Source organism: Myotis yumanensis, unplaced genomic scaffold (genome assembly GCF_028538775.1).
Source record: "Myotis yumanensis isolate MYYU_CA2020_CCGP unplaced genomic scaffold, mMyoYum1.0.hap1 SCAF_9, whole genome shotgun sequence".
NCBI lineage: Eukaryota > Metazoa > Chordata > Mammalia > Chiroptera > Vespertilionidae > Myotis > Myotis yumanensis.
In genome coordinates this window covers 69206990-69230392 of record NW_027223760.1, presented here as the reverse complement: position 1 = coordinate 69230392, position 23403 = coordinate 69206990, and the positions used below count along the sequence as shown (strand labels likewise).

General features: G+C 36.7%; 1 protein-coding gene across 3 annotated transcripts in view; it reads left to right on the top strand.

Annotated features, from left to right (window-relative positions):
• Positions 1-23403, top strand: part of PHTF2 (putative homeodomain transcription factor 2) — a 99632-nt gene that overhangs the window by 36841 nt on the left and 39388 nt on the right. For all 3 annotated transcript variants that reach the window (XM_070424563.1, XM_070424562.1, XM_070424565.1), the window contains 3 exons: positions 8191-8247; positions 16944-17013; positions 17802-17960. In XM_070424563.1, the coding sequence (XP_070280664.1) occupies positions 8191-8247; positions 16944-17013; positions 17802-17960 (286 nt within the window). The remainder of the gene's footprint in view (positions 1-8190; positions 8248-16943; positions 17014-17801; positions 17961-23403) is intronic.

Genomic DNA, 23403 nt, shown 5'->3' with positions numbered 1-23403 from the left:
TTAAATAGTTTAATACCTATTTTGACTCTTTAAAAAATGATTTCCACTCTAATTGTTGAAATAACAGTTATTGAAAACTCCAAATAATTATTTAGTAATGTTAAATGTTATGGGTTTGGCTGTAAGAGCGTTAACACCTGGGAATTAATGTTATAGGTTTGTTAAATAGAACTTTTGTATACTGTGGATAATTTTTTGACCATCTGATCGATTGAAATAGTAAGGCAAATTTGAATTATTTCACATGATTAATAAAAGAAACTAATGATTTTTTTTCCCTCACTAGCAAGGTCTTCACAATTTATGAAACAAAGTTAGGTTAAGTAGAAAAGATGACTTCTTGGGAAAGGCTCTTAATCGGCAGTACCTTTATTAATAAACGTACTGAGAACATACAGCCATGTACCAGCAAGTTGGAAAATAAACAAACTTCGTAAATTATGCAGAGTAGTATTGGTTTGCCTTAACAGCAATGTTCTCATTAAAGTTTGGACTTAGGAAAAAACACCAGTGTATTCTGCTTCTCCTTTTCACTACACATAAATTGTGCCAACAGCACACAGCCAAGACCTGTTAAAGAAAGACAAACCATGGCTGTATTGGGCCTCTCAGCAGCAGAATTTCTAGAAACCTCTATAGGAGTCTGTTGTTCATGTTAATTTTAATCCCCACTATTAGCCATCTGTTTCTCTCATTTATCTAACATTTAGAATGGTGAGAGAATCTGATTGACTCTCTTGAGTCAGCTATCTAGCTTTGGATCAGTGTGAGAGGGAGGGACATGTTCACGATCAAATATAGTAGATACGTGGTCCTTGGTAGTCCCCTCAGAATAAAGCCGGGCCTTTATGCTTAGTAGTTTAATTATTTTACTTAAGTATAAATGAGAGATAGGTGTTGAATCAACTAGATACTTGCTTTTCAATCTTAAAGATTAAAGATAGGGCCTTGGGCATTTTGGGGGGTTATTGTGGGATCCCTGAAATCACACTATATCTAATGTCTTACTAGCTCTGAGAATCTTTTTAATCTCTCTTGTTTTAAAAAAATTTAAATTGATTTTTAAAAGAGAGAGGAAGGGGAGAGAGAGAGAGTGAGAGAGAGAGACAGACAGACAGACATCAGTTGCCTCCTGCACATGCCTAGATTGGGGATCAAACCCTGAACCTGAATATGTGCCCTGACCAGGAATCAAGCCGCCACCCTTCAGCATATGGCACAATGCTCCAACCAACTGAGCCACACTGGCCAGGTCTCTTTTTAATCTCTTCATTAAAGGGGCACAGAAGAGAGGAATCAAGTGAGACAGTCATGGCTACTGCTTTCTCTTTTATGGTTGCTGGTGATGGCCCTCTCTCATTGGCTTCTTCCAGAACTTGAAGTTCTCTCAGTTCCGCCACAACGCTGTTTGCCAGGCTCTTTTCCTTTCATTCCCTCCCTTTCCTGTGTTAACCAACTGAATTCCTTCCATTGCCATCTGCTGCAAGAGTCCCATACAGAATGCTGTTCTTTTCTTGAGCACTTGGTATTTATTTACCATTTTGGTTCTTTAACTCATTTTCCCCCTTGATATCCTAGGATGTAGGTAGCTATCTGCTCTTTTTTAAGACTAGTTTCTCACACTTTTGTTATTAAGATATAACTTCTTAGCTGAAAATTTTTATTGTTGCTGGTGATGGCCCTCTCTCATTGGCTTCTTCCAGAACTTGAAGTTCTCTCACTTCCGCCACGACGCTGTTTGCCAGGCTCTTTTCCTTTCATTCCCTCCCTTTCCTGTGTTAACCAACTGAATTCCTTCCATTGCCCATCTGCTGGAAAAACCTTATTTTCATAGGAAAAGCCTTATTTTCATAATGGGACTTAATTAAATTGATTTTGAGCAGTGGCAGTTGGTTTCCTAACAACTTGCCCCCTCTATGAGAAAATGTATTCAAAAGCACCTAGCTCAGTGCCTAACACTTGATGCTACTCAGATAATATTAGCTTCCATTTTATCTTGATTTTTGTAAATGATGTTTTTTTAAATCATAATGTAAAAGTAATAAATGTCTATCATAAGAAAAGTAAATGTAGGTAAGCATAATCAAATCACATTGTTACCCTATTGGTAACATTGTGAATTTTTCCACCCCAAATTAGGATCATATTGTATTTAGTTTTTTTATTGCCCTATTTTTGTGTAACATACCAAAAGTACTTTCTCACATCACTAAACATCCCTTTAAAACATACATTTTTCATGAGTATAATATTCTATTGTATAGGAATGCCATAATTTACTTATTAAACCCTTCTGCTTACATATAGCATTCATGTATTATGTGGCAGGGTGTGTGTGTATGTGTGTATTTAAGTCTTCCTGTCTTGTCCTGGGCTTTTGAGAGACATGGTGGTAAAAGGAAAAATATAAACATAACTCAGCTGACTGCTTCTAATACCAATTCAGATATGTCTGTTCTTCCTGGTGTCCCTAATCTACCAATCTAGTTAGCACTGTATTCTGAATCCCTGAGTCATTGTTCTTACCTTCCCCATTGTCCCCTATTCCCCAAACTCTCCAGCTTCCATATCTCAGCTAATGGCTTTGCCTACTATTTAAATAAGATCAAGAGTATTTGACACAATTGTGTTTAACTACCTGACCACCTCAAAATGTTTCAATATTTTTAGCTTTCCTAACTTTGCCTTCTTTCTTGAAATGCTTTCCTTGTTTAGCTACTACTATAGTATATTGTTCCAGTTTTTTTCCTACCTCTCTGACTAATTTTTCTAAGTCTTCTTACCTGACTTTAATACTTCTTTCTAGTTAAATATTTATTTCTCTTAATAGTTTGTTCTTGATTTCATTAAGCTATTCTATTTCCCTAGATTATCAGGTTGTCCACATAACGTCCAAGTACCTAGTTTATGCCGCCAAGTTCCAAATTTTGTACCTTCTTAACTTTCTAGAATTCTAGCCATAATTTCTAGCTGTTGTGTTGTTCCAACAACCTTTTCTAAACCTGTTTTTATTCTCTGCTGTAGTTAATGATATTAGTGCAGCCCCAGATACTTAAGCCAAAAATTGTCATTTTTATCTTTTTCCCATGCCCCCATATCTAGTAAGATACTGTTCTTTTTTAGACCATCTCTCATTAATGTATAGTATGACTAGAGGCCTGGTGCATGAATTCATGCACGGGAGGGTCCAGCCAGCCTACCCCGATGGGGGCCGATCAGGGCTGGGCTGGCCCTGCCCCCAATCAGGGTGGGGGAGCCGATCGGGACCCCAATTGGGCCGGTTGGCCACCACAGTGCATGTCATAGCGACCGGTCGTTCTGGCATATTGGTCGCTTGGCTTTTATATATATAGATAATGCTTATTTTATTCTGCTTTGAATTATAACTAACTCTCTTAAAGGCAGATCCTATCATAACCATCTCTCTGTTGAATTAAAGAATATTCTTCAAGGCTTTTTTCTAAACTTGAGTCAGTATTTTACTATATCATTAACTAGCTTTCCTTAAGCAATAGGAACTTGGTCATGATTCATGATTTGATTATATGTATGTGGCCTTGTAATACACTATTCTTAGGGTTAATGCAGGAAAGGGCGTGGTTTTAGTTGATGCATAACCTGACAGAATATATGGGAAGATTTTAAATGGATTTAGCTATTATTATTTAGTATCTGCAGATGAGACCTATTTTTTTCTTTCAATTTCATTTTGTATTGGTTTCAAATATTCAGCATAGTGGTTAGACAATCATACCCTTTTTTTTTTTTTTTTTTTTTTTTTTTTTTTTTTTAAATATATTTTATTGATTTTTTACAGAGAGGAAGGGAGAGAGATAGAGAGTCAGAAACATCGATGAGAGAGAAACATCGATCAGCTGCCTCCTGCACATCTCCCACTGGGGATGTGCCCGCAACCCAGGCACATGCCCCTGACCGGAATCGAACCCGGGACCCCCCAGTCCGCAAGCCGACGCTCTATCCACTGAGCCAAACCAGCTTCGGCAGACAATCATACTCTTATATAGTATTCCCTTTGATATTTCCAATACCCCAACTGATACCATACATAGTTATCACAATAGTATTGACTGTATACCCTGTGCTTTATTTATGTCCCTGTGACTGTTTTATAACTACCAATTTGTGCTTTTTAAAAATATATATTTTTTTTACTGATTTCAGAGAGAAAGGGAGAAGGAGAGAGAGATAGAAACATTAATGATGAGAGAGAATCATTGATTGGCTACCTCCTGCACGCCCCCTACTGGGGATCAAGCCCACAACCCGGGCATGTGCCCTTGATCAGAATCAAACCTGGGACCTTTCAGTCACCAGGCGGACACTTATTCACTGAGCCAGACCAGCTATGGCTGTGCTTTGAAAAAATATATGTATTTTTATTGATTTCAAAGAGGAAGGCAGAAGGAAAGGAATAGAAATATCAATGATGAGAGAGACTCATCGATGGGCTGCCTCCTGCACGCCTCCTCCTGGGAGATCAAGCCCGAAACCTGGGCATGTGCCCTGATAGGAATCAAACCTTAACTTCCTGATTCATAGATTGACCCGCAACCACTGAGCCATACCGGCTGGGCTGTGACATTAATTAATAAAATTTAGATTTCAGATATACAGTTCTGTAATACATCATCTATATATTGTATTGTGTGTTCAATTTCAATTTGAAGCACCAATTTGTGCTTCTTAATCCCTTCACCTCTTTTATTCAGTCACCCAACTCCTCTCCCCTCTTGTTCTTTGTGTCTGAGTCTATTTCAATTTTTTTTTTGCTCTTTAGATTCCACATGTAAGTGAAATGATATGACATTTGCCTTTTTCTGACTGACTTACTGGTATTTTACTATCCATCCTGTCTCAAATGGTATGATTTCATTCCTTTTTTATGGGTGAGTAATGAATGTTCCATTGTATGTATGTACCACAGCTTTTTTTTTATCCACATGTCTACTGATGGGCACTTGGATTGCTTCCAGATCTTAGCTGTCCTATATAATAAAGAGCTAATATGCAAATGGTTGTCACACTCTCGCACCCTCGCACTGGGGCCGGGGGACGTGAAGCCACGCCCTATGCCTTGACACTAAGCTGGGGGACCTGAGGCTGCGCCCCCTGCCCAGCGGGGCTTGACGGGGGACCTGAAGCTGCACCCCTGCCCGGTGCCAGGCCGGGGGACCTGAGGCTGTGCCCCCACCTGGCACTGAGCCAGGGGACCTGAGGCTGCGCCCCAGGGGGCTTGACAGGGGTGGGGCCGGCTGGGTCTGGGTCTTAACTCGATTTCAAGGTGTGTATGGGTGGGCGGGGACTTGACTCTGGGTCCTGCGGTGCACCCCAGACTCTCACAGGAGGGAGATTTTCATATAAATTTTACTAATTTTCTTTCATCTCTGACACTTCTATTATAGAGAAAGGGCAAATAGCAATATTAAAATATTTCCTCTAATTCCCTTTTAATGTGCACGAATATCATGCACCAGGCCACTAGTTGTAAATAATGCTGCAAGGAACATAGGGGTGCATATGTTCTTTTGAATTAGTGTTTTGGGTTTCTTTGGATAATCCCCAGAAGTGGGCTCACTGGGTCTTAAGGCAATTTCATTTAAAATTTTTTTTTAGGAAACTCCACTCTGTTTTTCAGTATGTACTTTCATAAACAGTATGCTAGGGTTTCCTTTTCTCCATATCCTCGCCAACACTTGTTATTTGTTGACTTATTGATGATAGCCTATTCTGACAGATGTGAGATGGTATTTCATTGTGGTTTTGCATCTCTGATAATTAGTGATATCAAACAACTTTTCATATGTCTGTTGACCATTTGTATGTCTTCCTTGAAGAAGTGTCTATTCAGGTCTTCTGCTTACTTTTTTAATTGGATTATTTCTGGGGCTTTTTTTGAATGAGTTCTTTTTTTTTTTTAATATATTTTATTGATTTTTTACAGAGAGGAAGGGAGAGAGATAGAGAGTTAGAAACATTGATGAGAGAGACATCGATCAGCTGCCTCCTGCACATCTCCTACCGGGGATGTGCCCGCAACCCAGGTACATGCCCTTGACCGGAATCGAACCTGGGACCTTTCAGTCCCCAGGCCGACGCTCTATCCACTGAGCCAAACTGGTTTCGGCTTTTAATGAGTTCTTAATATATTTTTAATATTAGCCCTTATTGGATTATCATTTTCAAATATCTTCTTCCATTTAGTAGGTTGCTTTTTCATTTTGATGATGGTTCTCCTTGCTGTGCAAAAGCTTTGCAGTTTGCTATAGCCCCATTTGTTTATTTTTGCTTTTGTTGCCTTTGCTTAAGATATTTCCAAAATATATATTGTTCTAAGATTGATGTCAAAGAGTTTAGTGCCTATGTTTTCTTCTAGAATTTTTATGGTTTCATAGCTTATATTTAAGTCTTTAATTCATTTTGAGGTTATTCTTGTCTGTAGTGTAAGAAGGTGGTCTAGTTTTTTTGTTTTGTTTTTTTCATGTATCTGTCTAGTTTTCACAACACCATTTATTTAATAGACTCTCTTGACCCTATTGTATGTTCTTGTTCTTTGTAATAGGTTAATTGACCTTATAGGCATAGGTTTATTTTGGGCTCTCTGTTTTATTCCATTGACCTATATGTCTTTTCTTTATGTCAGTACCACGTTCTTTTGATTACTATGACCTTAAGTATAGTTTAATATTAGATAGTGTGATACATTCCATTTTGTTCTTCTTTTTCAAACTATCTGATGCTATTTGGGGTCTTTTGTGCTTCCATACACATTTTTGAATTATTTGTTTCAGGTCTGTGAAATACGCCATTGATATTTTGATAGGAATTGTGTTGAATCTATAGATTTATTTGGGTAGTATGGACATTTTAATGATGTTAATTCTTCTATGAGCACAGTATATGTTCTATTGACTATTATCTTATTTAATTCGTTCTTCAAGTCTCATAATTTCCTGAGTATAGATATTTTACACCCTTGGTTAAATTTATTCCTAGGTATTTTTTAAAAATGTAATTGTAAATGAGATTGTTTTCTTAGTTTCCCTTTCTAGTTCACTATTGGTGAATAAAAGTGCGATCAATTTTTGAATATTAATTTTGTATCCTGCTACTGTACTGAATTCATTTGTCAGTTCTAGTAGTTATTTGTGGGAATCTTTAGTGTTCTCTATTTATAGTATCATGTCATCTGCAAATAATGACAGTTTTACTTCTTCCTTTCCAATTCAGATGCCTTTTATTTCATCTTGTCTGAGTGCTGTGACTAGGACTTCCAGTTGAATAAGAGTGGTGAAAGTGGGCATCCCTATCTTGTTCCTGATCTTAAGTGATATGCTTGTAGTTTTTGCCCATCAAGTATGATATTGGCAATGGGTTTGTCATATATGGCCTTTATTATGTGGAGGTATGTTCCCACTTTGCTGACAGTTTTCATCATAGATGGGTGCTGGATTTTGTCAAATGCTTTTTCTGTATCTGTTGATATGATCGTATGATTGTTATCCTTTATTGTGTTAATGTGGTGTATCAAGATAATTGATTTGCACAACTTGGCATCCCAGGAATCATGATGTATCATCTTTTTAATGTAATGCTGGATTTCGTTTGCTAATATTTTGTTGAGGATTTTTGTGTCTATGCCTACAATTTTCTTATTTTATAGTGAGTTTATCCAGTTTTGAAATTAGGATGATGCTGGCCTTGTACAGTGAGCTTGGGAGTCTTCCCTCCTCTTGGATTGTTTAGCTAGTTTGAGAAGGATAGGTGTTAGTTCACCTTTGAATATTTGATAAAATTCACCTGTGAAGCTATCCGACCCAGGACTTTTGTTTATTGTGAGTGTTTTTATTACTGCTTTAATTTCATTAATTGTAATAGGTCTGTTTAGATCTTCTGATTCCTTTTGATTCAGTTTTTGGAAGATTGTATGTTTCTAGGAAGAGAGTATGCATTTCTAACAAGTTCCCAGGTAATGCTGAAACTGCTGGTCCAGAAACCATACTTTGAGAACCACGGTAGTACAGTATTGATCACAGAAGTCTGAGATAGAACTGAAGCTAATCTGTGCCGAATGAATGCTGAGTTGCTTGTAACGCAAGCAGAGTTATATCCATAGGATGGGTATCCACAATGGTCATTTAATATAGTGTTGTTTTTTATTTATTTTCATAGATTGGAGCATATGATCAACAAATATGGGAAAAATCTGTTGAACAAAGAGAAATTAAGGTAATATGTTTATTTCATTTTGTATATTCTAAAACAAAGTTCTGTAAATTGATTATTAACCACATTTTATATAATATCTTTCCATATACTTTTAAGGTATAAATTAATATTATTCTATCCAAACTTTTAAATGAAGACGGTAAACTCTTTTATGATAGCATAGTTCTGTCTTTACCTCTGATTTTCTTTTCTTTTCAGCATATTTCTATTCTTTTAAAATTTAATTTTAACGATTATTTTTTTGTCAGCTCTTTTCCCCTTTCACTTGTCACCTTATACTTCTAGTTTGCTTTTCTTCCCTTTTGATGCTGTCATTGCTCTATACAGTTTATTAAACTGGTAAGTGTTACAGGACTTTTCCCACCTGAGTGATCCTGCGCAAATGCTGCTCTTTTTAATTGAGACCTGCTTTTTTTTGTGCTACTAACAGAATGACTTGGACGCAAACAGAGCTGCTGAAAATTTGGTCATTTTAAAAAAGAATTTAGGAAAATAAAGCATTAATTAAAATGTTTTTTTAGTAAGTAGTTCCTTCTTGAACATGTAATCACTTAGGCTGATAAGAGATTCTCATAGGCTACCTTGCTAGCATGAAAACTATTGTTTAACTAAATTTATTGTTTCTCAGCAATCACTCCTTTTTTGTGGTAAGATTTATATTTTTCATTTGCATAGGTAATACTAATCAGTGTGGTCCTGCACGAGCTAAATTTAATCTGGGCCCAGAGAATGTTACTTGAGTTGCTTGACATTTTCTATTTTGTACATAAAGGCTTACATGAGATTGAAAACCAATGTTTCTCATTAACTTAAAAATCTATCCAAACAATCTGTGTTTAGACAACTTACACATCTGTAATAAAGCGCAAGATTCTTTACCTTTAGTTAATTTTAATTTTTAAACTATTTTCATGAGGAATTAATAGTTAACAAAAAATCAGTAAGTACCTACTATGTGTTAAACATAGAGTTAAATCATAGGAACAAAATAATGAAATAGATTATAATTTTGTAGACGAAATACATAATTATAGATGAGACTAATCCAGTTAAGAGAAAGATGTGTAGGTCTCTTTTGGGGAGCTCAGGGGGAAGCAGCTCTGTGAAGGTTAGGAAAGATTTCACAAAGGAGGTGACTCATGAGCTAAGTTTGAGAGATCTTAGGGAAAATGAGGAAATCATTCCAGACAAGGTGAAGAGCATATGAAAATATACATAAAGGAATGAAAGAGCATGACTCTTGAAGGAGCTTGATTGGTAATAGGTTGGGTGGAGGAGGAAAATTAGGGTAGTTAGAAGTAAAACTAGAAATGAAAATGGAAGTCACATCACACTGCCTTACAAGAGTCTAGAAAAAATCTGGAAAACAATTATGGGAAACATTGAAGGATTTTAAGTAGAAAAGTTTCCTCGATTAAATTTATATTTTAACAACTTTGCTAAGTGTGATGGCAAATGGCAAATACTAGAAGAGAAGCAGATAAAGAATTCTGTTTTAGAAATATCCAGATGATACACTGGGGAAAGGTTTGGGAGTCCTCACTGTGTAAAGTAAGTGTGTGTGTGTAAATTATATATTCTACACACATAAATGCAGCTATAGGAGTGACTGAATTTACATTGGATGATGAAAGAAGAAAACTAAGAATGGAATATTGGGAAAGAAATATTTAATGGATGGGTAAAGGAAGAGGAAATGTAAAGAAGGAGGAAGAGAAGTAAGATATCCATGGTACAGTAGTCTGTAGTCTGGTAAATTGAAATAGTCAAGAGTTGGAAGAGTCAAGCAAATAAAGAGCAGTAGAGAGGTCTAGTAAGATTCCTTAAAATCTTTTATCCTTTTGATAGTCTTTAACTTGCTGGACTGGGAATATTAAGTATTTTGAGAAGTTGTGTTACCAGTTGGTACATTTGGATGCTTTATGAAATTTGAAAATCTAAGAAAAAAAATGTCTATAAAAATTTTTTTAGTTTTAAGCTGCTCATCACAAATTACGTGTTATGTAATGTCCTCATTTTTATTTAATTAATTTATTTTTCAAACCCTTGTGTGGAGGTCTGACTTTCAGTAGATCTCAGTGAGGGAGCTATTCTGCTATCTATGAAACCCTACCCAGAAAGCAGGTTGTCTAGGAATGGTTTAGTACCAGGTTCCCCATAAACGCTCATTGTGTATGTGTGTGTGTGTGTGTGTGTGGAGGGGGGTGGAGGGGAGGTCTTTGCAACCACGCCCAGTTTCCTGGAATGAGGGGCTCTCCACACTAGGCCCAGTGTGTGTAATTTACTCATTTTTTTTCTTTAATTAAATCTTTATTGTTCAGATTATTACAGTTGTTCCTCTTTTTCCCCCCATAGCTCCCCTCCACCCAGTTCCCCTCCCACCCTCTGCCCTTACCCCCCTCCCCCACTCTCCTCATCCATAGGTGTACAATTTTTGTCCAGTCTCTTCCTGCACTGCCACACCCCTTTCCCCCGAGAATTGTCAGTCCACTCCCTTTCTATGTCCCTGATTCTGTTATATTCACCAGTTTATTCTGTTCATCAGATTATTTATTCACTTGATTTTTAGATTCACTTGTTGATAGGTATGTATTTATTGTTCATAATTTTTATCTTTACCTTTTTCTTCTTCTTCCTCTTCTTAAAGGATACCTTTCAACATTTCATATAATACTGGTTTGGTGGTGATCAGCTCCTTTAGCTTTTCCTTATCTGTGAAGCTCTTTATCTGACCTTCAATTCTGAATGATAGCTTTGCTGGGTAAAGTAATCTTGGTTGTAGGTTCTTGGTATTCATCACTTTGAATATTTCTTGCCACTCCCTTCTGGGCTGCAAAGTTTCTGTTGAGAAATCAGCTGACAATCGTATGGGTACTCCCTTGTAGGTAACTAACTGTTTTTCTCTTGCTGCTTTTAAGATTCTCTCTTTGTCTTTTGCTCTTGGCATTTTAATTATGATGTTTCTTGGTGTGGTCCTCTTTGGATTCCTTTTGTTTGGGGTTCTCTGCGCTTCCTGGACTTGTAAGTCTCTTTCTTTCACCAGATAGGGGATGTTTTCTGTCATTATTTCTTCCAATAGGTTTTTAATATTTTGCTCGCTCTCTTCTTCTGGCACCCCCATAATTCAGATGTTGGTACACCTGAAGTTGTCCCAGAGGCTCCTTACACTATCTTCATATTTTGGATTCTTTTTTCTTTTTGTTTTTCCGGTTGGGTGTGTTTTGCTTCTTCGTATTTCAAATCTTTGACTTGATTCTTGCAATCCTCTAGTCTGCTGTTGGATCTCTGTATAATATTCTTTATTTCAGTCAGTGTATGCTTAATTTCTAGTTGGTCCTTTTTCATATCCTCAAGGGTCTCGCTAGATTTATTGAGGGTCTCACTAAATTTATCGTTGGTTTCTAGAAAATTCTTGAAAAACCTTATAACTGTGGTTTTGAACTCTATATCCAGTAGTTTGCTTTCCTCCATTTTTGTCATTTGTGACCTGTTTCTTTGTCTCCGCATTTTGGCTGCTTCCCTGTGTTGATAGAGTAGCTTTCTGTGCTAGGTGTCCTATAGGGCCCAGTGGCTTAGCCTCCCCAATTACCTGAGGTGGACACTCTTGGTGCACCCCTTTGTGGGCTTTGTGCACAGTCTTGTTGTAGTTAAGTCTTGATTGTTCTAGGTATCACTTGGAGGAATTGACCTCCAGGCCAACTGGCTGTGAGAATCAGCTGTGTCTATGGTGGGAGAACTTCTGTGCTGGAGACACCCTTCTGGGGCAAGACTTGCTTCAGTGGGGCTTTAGTGCTCACTGAGTCTGCCCCCTGAGTGTGTCCCTTATGGATATGAGGAGTTGTAATCTGGATGGTCCCACTCTGACCACTGGGTACACTGGCTCTTGGATCTCTAAGGAGGTGCTAATTTAGCCTCTGCCTGAGACTACCCAGCAGGAGCTATGGAGAGATCTGCAGATTCCTCTTCTTTGTTTGGGGTTTGGAGGTGCCCAGATGAGGCCCAGCTGTGAAGCAATGCAAGCTGCTGTGGGGCCTTGGCCTTCTTTTAGATGTTCTGGGTCTCTCTGACCTAGCTGCAGTTTGTTAGGTAATTTTCAGATTGCAAAGGGCCAGGCCATTCATATGCAAAAGCCTCTGTGCACAGCTTGGGTGGGGCGGGATCTCAGGGAATCAACAGGGCAGAGCAAACAGCTAGGGCTGCTCCTCAGTCCTACCCTAAGAGGCCCCCAGGTCTCAGTGTCCCAGTAATCGCTGCAAGCACCTCTGATAGAAAGCCGCCCTTGAGTTCTGCCCGATGCCAGACAGTCCAGTTTCTCCCTGTATGAGTCTGGGTCCCCAGAGACTCGCCCGGAACTGGAGTTCAGAGCAGTCGGGAGCTTGAGACTCCCTCCCGATTGAAAAAGACAACTGTGTCCTCAGTTGCCAGCCCTTTCTCTGTGCGCCTCCGTATCTCTGCACTTTACTTCCACACCTCCTCTGAGTCTCAGTGTGCTTTTCTCTTTCCTTCTAGTTATAGAATTTCCACTCAGCCAGCCTTCCTGTGGTTCTGGATGATGTCCGTTTTGTCTTTTAGTTGTATTTTTGAAGTGGTTCTGTGAGGCAGCAATTTTAGGTGTTTACCTATGCCGCCATCTTGGTTTCTCTAATTTACTCATTTTTAAAAAACTGTTTTAATGCCTATATAGGGATTAAAATAAGGGAGGATTATATTAGTTGTTTCTTAGTGTGCTGACAGGATGAATTTAGGGAAGGCTAAGACCTGCGACTTGTTTCTCAAATATGTCTACCTTTAAAGATAATACTTTAAAATGGTAATTGAAGAATTAAAATAGTATTAAAATTTATTCTTGTTATTTTTTTTTTTTAATTCTCACCCAAGGATATGCTTTTACTGATTTTTAGAGAGAGAGGGTGAGAGAGAAAGAAAGATCTATGTGAGAGTGAAACATCAATTGGTTGCCTCCTGCATGCACCCTAGGGATCCAACCCACAGCTTGGGTATGTTTTCTAACAGGGAATCGAACTGAGACCTTTTGGTGTTCCAGATGATGCTCCAACCAACTGAGCCACACCGGCCAGGGTGTAAAACCATTCTTGCTGAACATTCTAGTGGAGGCATATTGTTTAGAGTGTTAGAGTGTTGCATTTATTCTAAGAAAGTTGGACAAGTGTATAACTAGTGTATTACTCTTAGTATTGATATTTGATTTAAAACAAAAACATTGTACCTGTGATGTAGAGAACACTGTTATTGATTTGCATATATATCAAAGCAGTGAGCAACAACTAAAGAAATCAAAGCCATTAAATTATATTTCTTGGAAATGTTTATTTTTTAAAATTAAAGGCCTAGAATGGTAAGTCTTTTGTTAGTTGCAAATTATTTTTTCTTAAACATTTAGAACATATAACTGAAAGCTTTTACTTCCTGATCACCTTGACCCAAATTTAAAATTAAATATGGCATTTCCCCTTGGTTTAGACTTAATAGAGTTTTAAAGCTTCAACAGAAAGAACCAGGCTATTTTATTTTAAAGTCATTATAGAGGAAAAATGGCATGGAAGGAACTAAGCAGGATATCCAGAAAGAGAAACTGATGGTTACATTCTTTAATGGAATGTAAGTGTTATGATAGTTCCATGCATGGAAGTCTAAATCATTAAACAGGATTATTTTCTAAATTTAAACAGTCCTTTGTAGTTTTTTGGCCCAACGTTATCTGCGTTAGTATATAACAGGCTTCCAGCTTTAATGGCTATTCCCTCACCCGAATTAGTCCACTATATTGAGGTTGTACTGTATTTTTAAAAGAATGTATAAAGACAAGTAAATTTAAATGTTACTGTTTTCAAATTTGTTGGCAGTAATAAAGGTAAAGTCTCATAATAAACATCATACCAAATCTAAATATAAATGAAATTTTGGTAAGTGTATGTATTATTAGAATTCCTTTCCAGTTTGTAAAATATCAGGAATGTTTTATAGTTTCAGTCAGCCACTTTTTCATGACATTAAAATGGGAAATGAAGTACAGATGAATCGATTCTCATTATTCACAGTAGTTATTTTCTGTAAAGTCACCATGAACACTGAATTAGCGAATATTGATCATTGCTCCTAGGGAAAATATAGAGTTAAGTTTCTACAAGCTGCTAGTCACAACCCTTCATCAACTAATACATAATCTTGTTTTATATATCTTTCTGTTGAAAAAATCCTGATTTAATATGTTTTGTTGATTTCATTAACATTGAACGCGTGCCCAACAACACTATAGCTATGCCTGAACAGAGCTTATCTTACACACATTTTCTCAGAGGCACATCACAGCCTTCTTGTACTTAGAAGCACTAGACAAGTACTTCAATACTATGCTTGGGGGCCATTTTAAACAAAATTATCAATATAAAGCACGTGTGCATGCGCACGAACACACACTGCACTGAACAGACTGTGAAAAGGACATTTAATTACAACATTGAGAGCTGAAACAAGAAGGCAGAGCATTGCCATGTTTGACCTCAGCTGGGAATGTGTGGGTGATTCCGATTTTTTGCCTCCGTCTTTCGGCACATGTCTGTAAATGACTGCAAAAGCACAGCAAGTATTGATTTTGGAATACAAGTAAATTTTAATGAGTAAACAATATGCCTCCGCTAGAATGTTCAGCAAGAATGGTTTTACACCCTGGCCGGTGTGGCTCAGTTGGTTGGAGCATCATCTGGAACACCAAAAGGTCTCAGTTCGATTCCCTGTTAGAAAACATACCCAAGCTGTGGGTTGGATCCCTAGGGTGCATGCAGGAGGCAACCAATTGATGTTTCACTCTCACATAGATCTTTCTTTCTCTCTCACCCTCTCTCTCTAAAAATCAGTAAAAGCATATCCTTGGGTGAGAATTAAAAAAAAAAAAAAAAAAAAAAAAAAGAATGGTTTTGGGCTTGTTAACACAGTGACCCTTTTAATTAAAAATAACAAGAATAAATTTTAATACTATTTTAATTCTTCAATTACCATTTTAAAGTATTATCTTTAAAGGTAGACATATTTGAGAAACAAGTCGCAGGTCTTAGCCTTCCCTAAATTCATCCTGTCAGCACACTAAGAAACAACTAATATAATCCTTCCTTATTTTAATCCCTATATAGGCATTAAAACAGTTTTTTAAAAATGAGTAAATTAGAAAAACCAAGATGGCAGCAAAATTTCTTACTCATAGCATAAAAATGGATTAAATTTGAAACTGAATATGAAGATCAACTGTATGTAAAATTATAATGGATATATCTTTAATCCTGACCCTTTCTCTTTTGTTTTTGTATCTTTGTATCTCTGGGTTGTTTGTAATTTCAGATGAACAGACTATTTGCAGGGGTTCAAAGGTTAATTGCATCTTGAATTCAGGGTATTTCGTTTAAACATCTCAGTTAATTCTGAGCTCAAATGCTGTCTTCTTCTTTGCTTTATCAGTGGTTCTCAACCTTCCTAATTCCGTGACCCTTTAATACATACAGTTCCTCATGTTGTGGTGACCCCCAATTTCATTGTTACAAATTGAACATAATTAAAGCATAGTGATTAATCATAAGAACAATATGTAATTATATATGTGTTTTCCGATGGTCTTAGGCGACCCCTGTGAAAGGGTCACTCGACCCCCAAAGGGGTCTCGACCCGCAAGTTGAGAACCGCTGCTTTAGATGCAAACAGTACTTAATCAAATTCTTACTTTAAGTGGTCATTGTTAATTACTTGGATTTGGAAGGGCCAAACAAAGCACTGAATAATTATTACTTGGTTAATTGAATAGTAATCAACAAATCATCTAAACACTATGTCATCTATTAGCACTTGGCTCCTGAGGAATTTAACCTAAGCTCTTCCAATCTTAATATCCTAGACTTTAGTTATAAATTTATTTTTTCATAGTCCCCCCGCCCAGTAATTTTGATCTCCAACCTTACTTGCATTTCTGTACACTGATAGCAAAAACTTAATCTTAGTGTTTAGTAATTTCAAGTTTTAAAACTAATTCAATTTGTGAGTCCTGCTTTCCCTTCTTCCACCAACTGGGCATGGCCTCTAAGTTCTGATTTGATTAGGTGGCATTGTGGTCTGGTATGCATGTGAACATAGTGGCATCCCTGAGATATGCATCGTTCCCTCTGGGTCTTAGCTGATACCACTCCTACATGCTGGCATCTGCTGAGAAGTCTGCATCCCTGTCCTCAGCTCTGTGGTCCACTGCTTTCTGCAGCAACACCTGCAGCTTCACACTTTGAAGGTCCCTTCAGAGCCACTGCTCCCCCAGCCAGCCTCAACACTCTCCTGTGCAAATCTGGGCCAACGCCAGGCTATCTCAGGCTGTACATCCAAATTGATTGGTAGCAATCGTCTTTGTTTTAGAATTTTACTTTATCTTTTTTACTTTTTCTAAATTTATCTTCATGGAAAGATGATTTTTTTCTGCTCTTCTGGATTTAAATACACATATAGAATTCTAATACTATTTTTATTAGAACATAATGACATAATGTTATTTTAGTTTTAGGTGTACAACATAATGATTTGATGAAATGATCACCACAATAAGTCTAGTTAACATTTGTCCCCATACATAGTTACAAAACTTTTTTCTTGTGATGAGGACTTTTAGGATCTACAGTCTCACCAATACTACTTTTAATATATTATAGGGACTAAGGAATAAACCAAAGAAAACAGCGCATGTGAAACCAGACCTCATAGATGTTGATCTTGTAAGAGGTGAGCCTTGGATAAATAAATGCTTAATGCAATTAGAAATTGACCTTGTAGAAACAATTCAAATGGGTTAGATATATATGTTTGTAGAAATAAAAGTAATGTGAGCTTAAATGAAGGCAGAAAATCCATAAAAAGCAGAAAATGGAAGCATTTAAATACCATTGACTAGTTTTTCCTCCTGCTAAAGATCAATACAAGAAGTACATACAAAAGAAAAACATCTCATGTTTGCTTAGCAGGCTATAAGGCCTGGTTATAAAAATTAAAGTGGTAACATTTTTTAAAATTTTATTTAAACTAGAGACCTGGTGCATAAATTTGTGCATGGGTGGGGTCTGGCCGGCCTGCCCTGATTGGGGTGGGTGGGGCTGGCCAGGGGAGGGGCCGCAGGGAATTGGCTGGCTGGCCCCGCCCCCTGGTTGAACTCCTGGTCCAGGGGACAATTTGCATGTTAGCCTTTTATTATATAGGATTATAGTTGACATACAAATATTGTATTAGTTTTAGGGGTTAAAGTGGAATTGACATTTGAATATTATATTTATAAAATATGTAGGAGAAATTCTGTTATTTCAGTTAAAAGTTGTTTTCAAAGTACCTGAGTTAATATGATAGCATGAAGAATGTTTTTTAAAGTTGTGTTACCCCAAATTGGACATTTCTTACTCATAGCATAGTATAAAATAAAATAATACATTTTATTTTGTTTTTCTTTAAATGTTGAAGTTTTTCTCTAAGGAAATTAAGACTAATAAGTATACTCTGTTGTCTTATTTTACTTTTCTCAGGGTCTGCATTTGCTAAGGCAAAACCTGAAAGTCCTTGGACTTCTCTGACTAGAAAGGGGATTGTTCGAGTTGTATTTTTTCCCTTTTTCTTCCGGTGGTGGTTACAAGTAACATCAAAAGTCATCTTTTTCTGGCTTCTTGTCCTTTATCTTCTTCAAGGTACAATTAAATGATAGAAATGCATTTTGCTTTTAACTTTCAGGATATTACATTTTTAGGATTACCAAAAGCTTTTAAAAAAACATACCATACTACTGAGTATAAAGGTAAATATATATTGTAATATTTCACTTAATAAGACACTGGTTTATATTTAAAATGCTTGAGAAAACAAAGCAATTATTTTCCAATATAATTTTGTGAAAATTTGAATCTGTGGTTGGCTAAAGAAAAAAAAAAGTTGAGAAGATTTTTAAAAATTAGAAAGTCTCTTCAAAATGCACCTCCCACATATACATACCACACAGTCGTGTGTTTTTTTTTATACAAGTTCATTTTTCCTGCCTCAGCCAGTGATCTGAAACTGTCCTCATTCTGTACTGAAATTGTGCATACCATGCATTATTGTAATTGCTTTTCACAGAATCTTATTTCTCACAACCACCCAGTGAAGTATAGGTTCTATTACTAGATTATATACATGGAATCCTGAAGAACCTAAGGACCCAAAGTCACACAATCACCAAGTGTGGTAGAGCCCAGGTTTCAAGTTTAAACTATCTGACTTAGAGCCACATGCTTAACAGCTGTGTTGCACTGCCTCTCACCACAGCAGCATTCTAATGTGCACTCATAGACTGCATACTATACTGTACAATGCATACTATACAACACTCTAAAGCATTTGGCGTCTTAAAAAAGAAACCACTCACATTCCATCACTCTAACAAAGCAATCATTATAATTTGGTTGGTACTCTTTCAGTCTTTTTAATGTCTTTTTTAAAAACACGATTTTAATCCTAAGATGATTATTTAAACATGTTTTTACTCACAAACTCTAAGTAAAAGATAAATTTTTTTAAGTAAATGAAAATATAATAAAAACTACAGATTTTTACTTAGGTAAAGCTGTTTCCTTAAGCCAGGGTACACATCTTATATATATAAAAGAGAGTGAGCTATGAAGATTTTGTGATTGTTAAGAGTGTGTGTGAGTGTGTGTGTTTCTGATTAAAGAAATGATACATATTCATTACAGAAAATTTGGAAAATGTAGGAAAAAACTGAAGAGAAAAGCCATCTATAATCTTGCCTTTAAGCTTACTTTGCAATGTTTTTTATATAGTTGAGATTATTCTGTGTAAATGATTGTATTTTTATTTTCTCCTTTTGTCATAACAAGTATCAGAGGCTTTATAAATATAATTTTAAATTATTAGAAAATACCCTGTCAATACCCTACAATATTGGGCATTTAAGCTTTTTGCTGTCTTTTGTTAGTATAATTTATGCTGAAGTGAACATACAGTTTGTGAAGTTTTTTTATACTTTGAATTACTTTCTTATGACAAATTCCTAGAATGCCTGCAATTAAGTATAGGATTTTCAAGCTTGTCACTGCTTTCAAGAAGTTGACCTTTGTTGTTGCTAAGTATAATACCATTACACTATATACTAGTTCTTCTAAATGTATTTTTATCTTAATTTTTATAGAGTTACTTTCTTTTTTTTTTTTTAAATATGTTTTATTGATTTTTTACAGAGAGGAAGGGAGAGAGATAGTTAGAAACATCGATGAGAGAGCAACATCCATCAGCTGCCTCCTGCACATCTACTGAGGATATGCCCGTAACCCAGGTACATGCCCTTGACCGGAATCGAACCTGGGACCTTTCAGTCCGTAAGCCGATGCTGTATCCACTGAGCCAAACCGGTTTCGGCTAGAATTACTTTCTTGTGTTTGCTTTGCTCACAAAAGAATTTAAGAGAGCGTAATCTTCTAATGCTTTCTAGCTTACCTAAAGGAGAAAGCTTTATTCTAAAGCAGTCAGAAAGTGCAATTACTTATTAGAGTAATAATTAATCAGTACCATTAATTGTAATTACTGTGCATTATCCTTTTTTAATACTGTTGCTTTCTAGTTTTCAGTGTAACTAGTTTTTCACAAAATATTGTGTCTGAAATTTACTCACTGGCTTTTCTAAGCTAAATAGGAAACACAGGTCAGATCAGGCATGAAAAAGATATTTTTTAGTTCAGAACTTAAGTTTAACATTATGTGTTCATAAATCATGATTACTGAACATTCTCTTAGTATAGCTTAAAGAAGTGACTTAACCTGATCCAAATCACACAGCCAGTGACAAAGTCTTGCTATGACCCTAATGACCCTCAGCAGTTTGCTGGTACCTTTAGAAAACCCTGTGCCTCCATTTCCATGCATATAAAAGTAGGATGCAGCCTGGGTGGTGTCGCTCAGTGGTTGGAGTGTCAGCCTGGGCACAAAAGGGTCACTGGTTTGATATCTGGTCAAAGGCACATACCTGGGTTGCAGGAGCAACCAATCGATGGGTCTCTTTCACATCGATGGTTCTTTTTCTCTCTTTTCCTCTCTCCCCATCTTCCCTCCTTCCCTTTCACTCTCTTTTTTTCAAAAAAATATCAATGGAAACAATATCCTCAGGTAAGGATTAACAAAATAAATAAATAAAATTAGGGTGCAATACTCTGAGTTACATCTTCATTCTCTGTCTAACCCTTATCTTCCCAAAGGTAGAAGCATGTGCAATCAGATTTGGTTTTATATAACTTCATATAGTATTTTTACTTTAATTACATGCCTTTTAAGTATCTCAACTTTATATTGTCAGCTCCATTCCTAATTTTTGCTTATTTAATTTCTTGCCCAGATTACTGCCATGAGCCCTTCTACCTTCTTCTGTTCATTTACCTTTTAAATTACAAATCCAAACTAGCCACTTAAGGTTTAAATTGTTTCCTAGTTATTATCGACTTCAAGATATAAGACAAGTTTTTCAATCAATCTCTTGTAGTATCTCTCCACAACTTTAACCAGACTAAATTAGCTCTTTGTTGTTTCTTAAATATTTTGTGCTCCCCCCCCCCCCCCCCAATATACCTTGGACATGCAACTCTTCTTTGCTTGTGTAGCTCTTTCCATTTCATTTACCTACTCAACTCCTGTTTGTTCTCGCAACGTTAGATTAGACCTTCTTTCAGAATCCTTTCATAACCTCCCAATTTAGTTACATCTCTTTCCTATGTATATTGTAGAATTTATCATAGGTATTCTATTGGTTTGCTCGGGCTCCCATAACAAAAATACCACAGACTGGGTGGCAACAACAGATTTTTATTTCTCACCGTTTGGGAGGCTGGAAGTCCAAGGTTAGGCGCCATCAGGGTTGGGGTCTAGTGAGGTTTCTCTTCCTGACTTTTACATGGCTGCCTTCTCAGAGGGCCTTTCTTGTGTGTGTGAATGGAGAGAGATCTCTGGTATCTCTTCCTCTTAAAAGGATATCAGTCCTACTGGATTAAGGCCCCAACCTTATGACTTCATTCAACCTTTTATTTTATGCTTATAGGTCCTGTCTGCAAATATAGTCACATTGAGAGGTTAGGGTTTCAACATATGAATTATGAGGGTGGGTACAAAATTCAGTTCATTATAGGTGTTTTAATTGTTTCTTTATATGTCCCACCTCTTCCCCTCTAAACGGAGGAGGAACAGGGAATATAGACTGTGTTTTACTTGTCTTTCTACTCTCAATGTCTAACACTAGCCACTAAATCCTGGAGTGACAGACCTAAAAACTGAACCTTAGAAATGTTACATTCCTGATGATTGTCCCTGGAGTTCTGCTTGGCCAGTAGATGACGCCCTGCCTTGGAACTACTTGTGCCCGATAAAGAACATTTTGTCTCAGTTGATCTTTTGAAGAAATTTCTAGAAGTCTTCAACAGTACGGTCTGGTTCATAGCACTTTATTAAATGATCAGAAAGTACAACAGAGAAGTGAATGTTTTCTCCTTATATCTTCAAACCCTTAACTGAAGGAGGAACAAAAAGAAGGAGGTGATACCAGAGCCACTGCCTCAGGAACTGAGGCCATGGGAGGGACATGACTACTTTGAGAAAGAGGAAGGGAGAGAGAGAAACATCAATGTGAGAGGGAAACATCAATTGGCTGCCTCCTGCAAGCCCGCTACCAGGGATCGAGCCTGCAACCCAGGCATGTGCCCTGACTGGTAATTAAATCAGCAGCCTTTCAGTATATGATACGATGCCCAGCCAACTGAGCCATACCAGCCAGGGCCCCCTTCTCCTTTTCTAATGTTTTTTTATTGGCAGGATTTCACAGTATATAACAAGATCCTGTTGAGATAGAAAATACAATTTTTAGGTTCCCAGCCCTGGCATTACAGAAAAAATGGTCATAGGACTGAGACATAAATAACCAAGAAGTTATATCAAATCTGAAGTTCTTTAAGATGTTATTCTTTGCCGAACCGGTTTGGCTCAGTGGATAGAGCGTCGGCCTGTGGACTCAAGGGTCCCGGGTTCGATTCCGGTCAGGGGCATGTACCCTGGTTGCGGGCACATCCCCAGTGGGGGGCGTGCAGGAGGCAGCTGATCGATCTCTCTCATCGATGTTTCTAACTCTCTATCCCTCTCCCTTCTTCTCTGTAAAAAATCAATAAAATATATTTTTTAAAAAAAAAGATGTTATTCTTTGTGCCTAAAATTCTGAAATTAAAATACTTTTAAGGAGTGTTTACACCCCCCTCCATTTTAAAGATAGTTAATAATAGCTAATAAAAGTACTGCTTATCGATGGTAATTACACTTTTCAAAGTGTTTTACATGTATTACTTCATTTGAAACCTATGTAGCTATATACTGTTTTTGTATAGAGGAATGAACAAGGCTCAAAAATGTTAAAAACTGGATAAAGGACACATTTGAGTTCATATTAAAAACAACAAAAACTATATTTTTCCAAATTCCAGACTCTATTATAAAACAACTAGAGAACTTAAGTTAAATTCCAGGGTAATTCATAAAGATGATTGACATTTTTAAAAATTTAAGTTTTTTTTTCCTTTTCAAAGAATTTTACTACTCAGGAGAATATAAAGCTAAAATTTTGTTGTATGACACTTCTTAAACATCTTAAATGATAAAGTGGTGTTTTAAGCTTAAATCTTGGTATGCTAGGCCAGGATTCTTTCAGTTGCAGATGACAGAAACCAAATGCAAACTAGCTTTTGTAAAAAGTGTTTTTTGTCTTTACTGTTACCATAAAAATTTTCAGAAAAAACCCCAGGAAACTAGATAGACCTGTGCAAAAACCAGAGTGACCATATGTTCCAATTTTCTTGGGACTATCTAACTATCAAAGTTGACTTGTGTTGTCCTTACACTTTTATTAACAGCTCTCATCTCACTCTCAAAAGAGTCCTGATTTAGATGATAAGATACATACTCACTTTAAACATCCATATGCCTATCTCTTTGATTAAATAATTAACATTTTCGCATATTTACTTAATCTATTTTATCAAAGTAAATTATGTACATCATGGAATTTTACCGCTGAATCATTAGTATGAACCTCTTCTAAATATTACACAATTA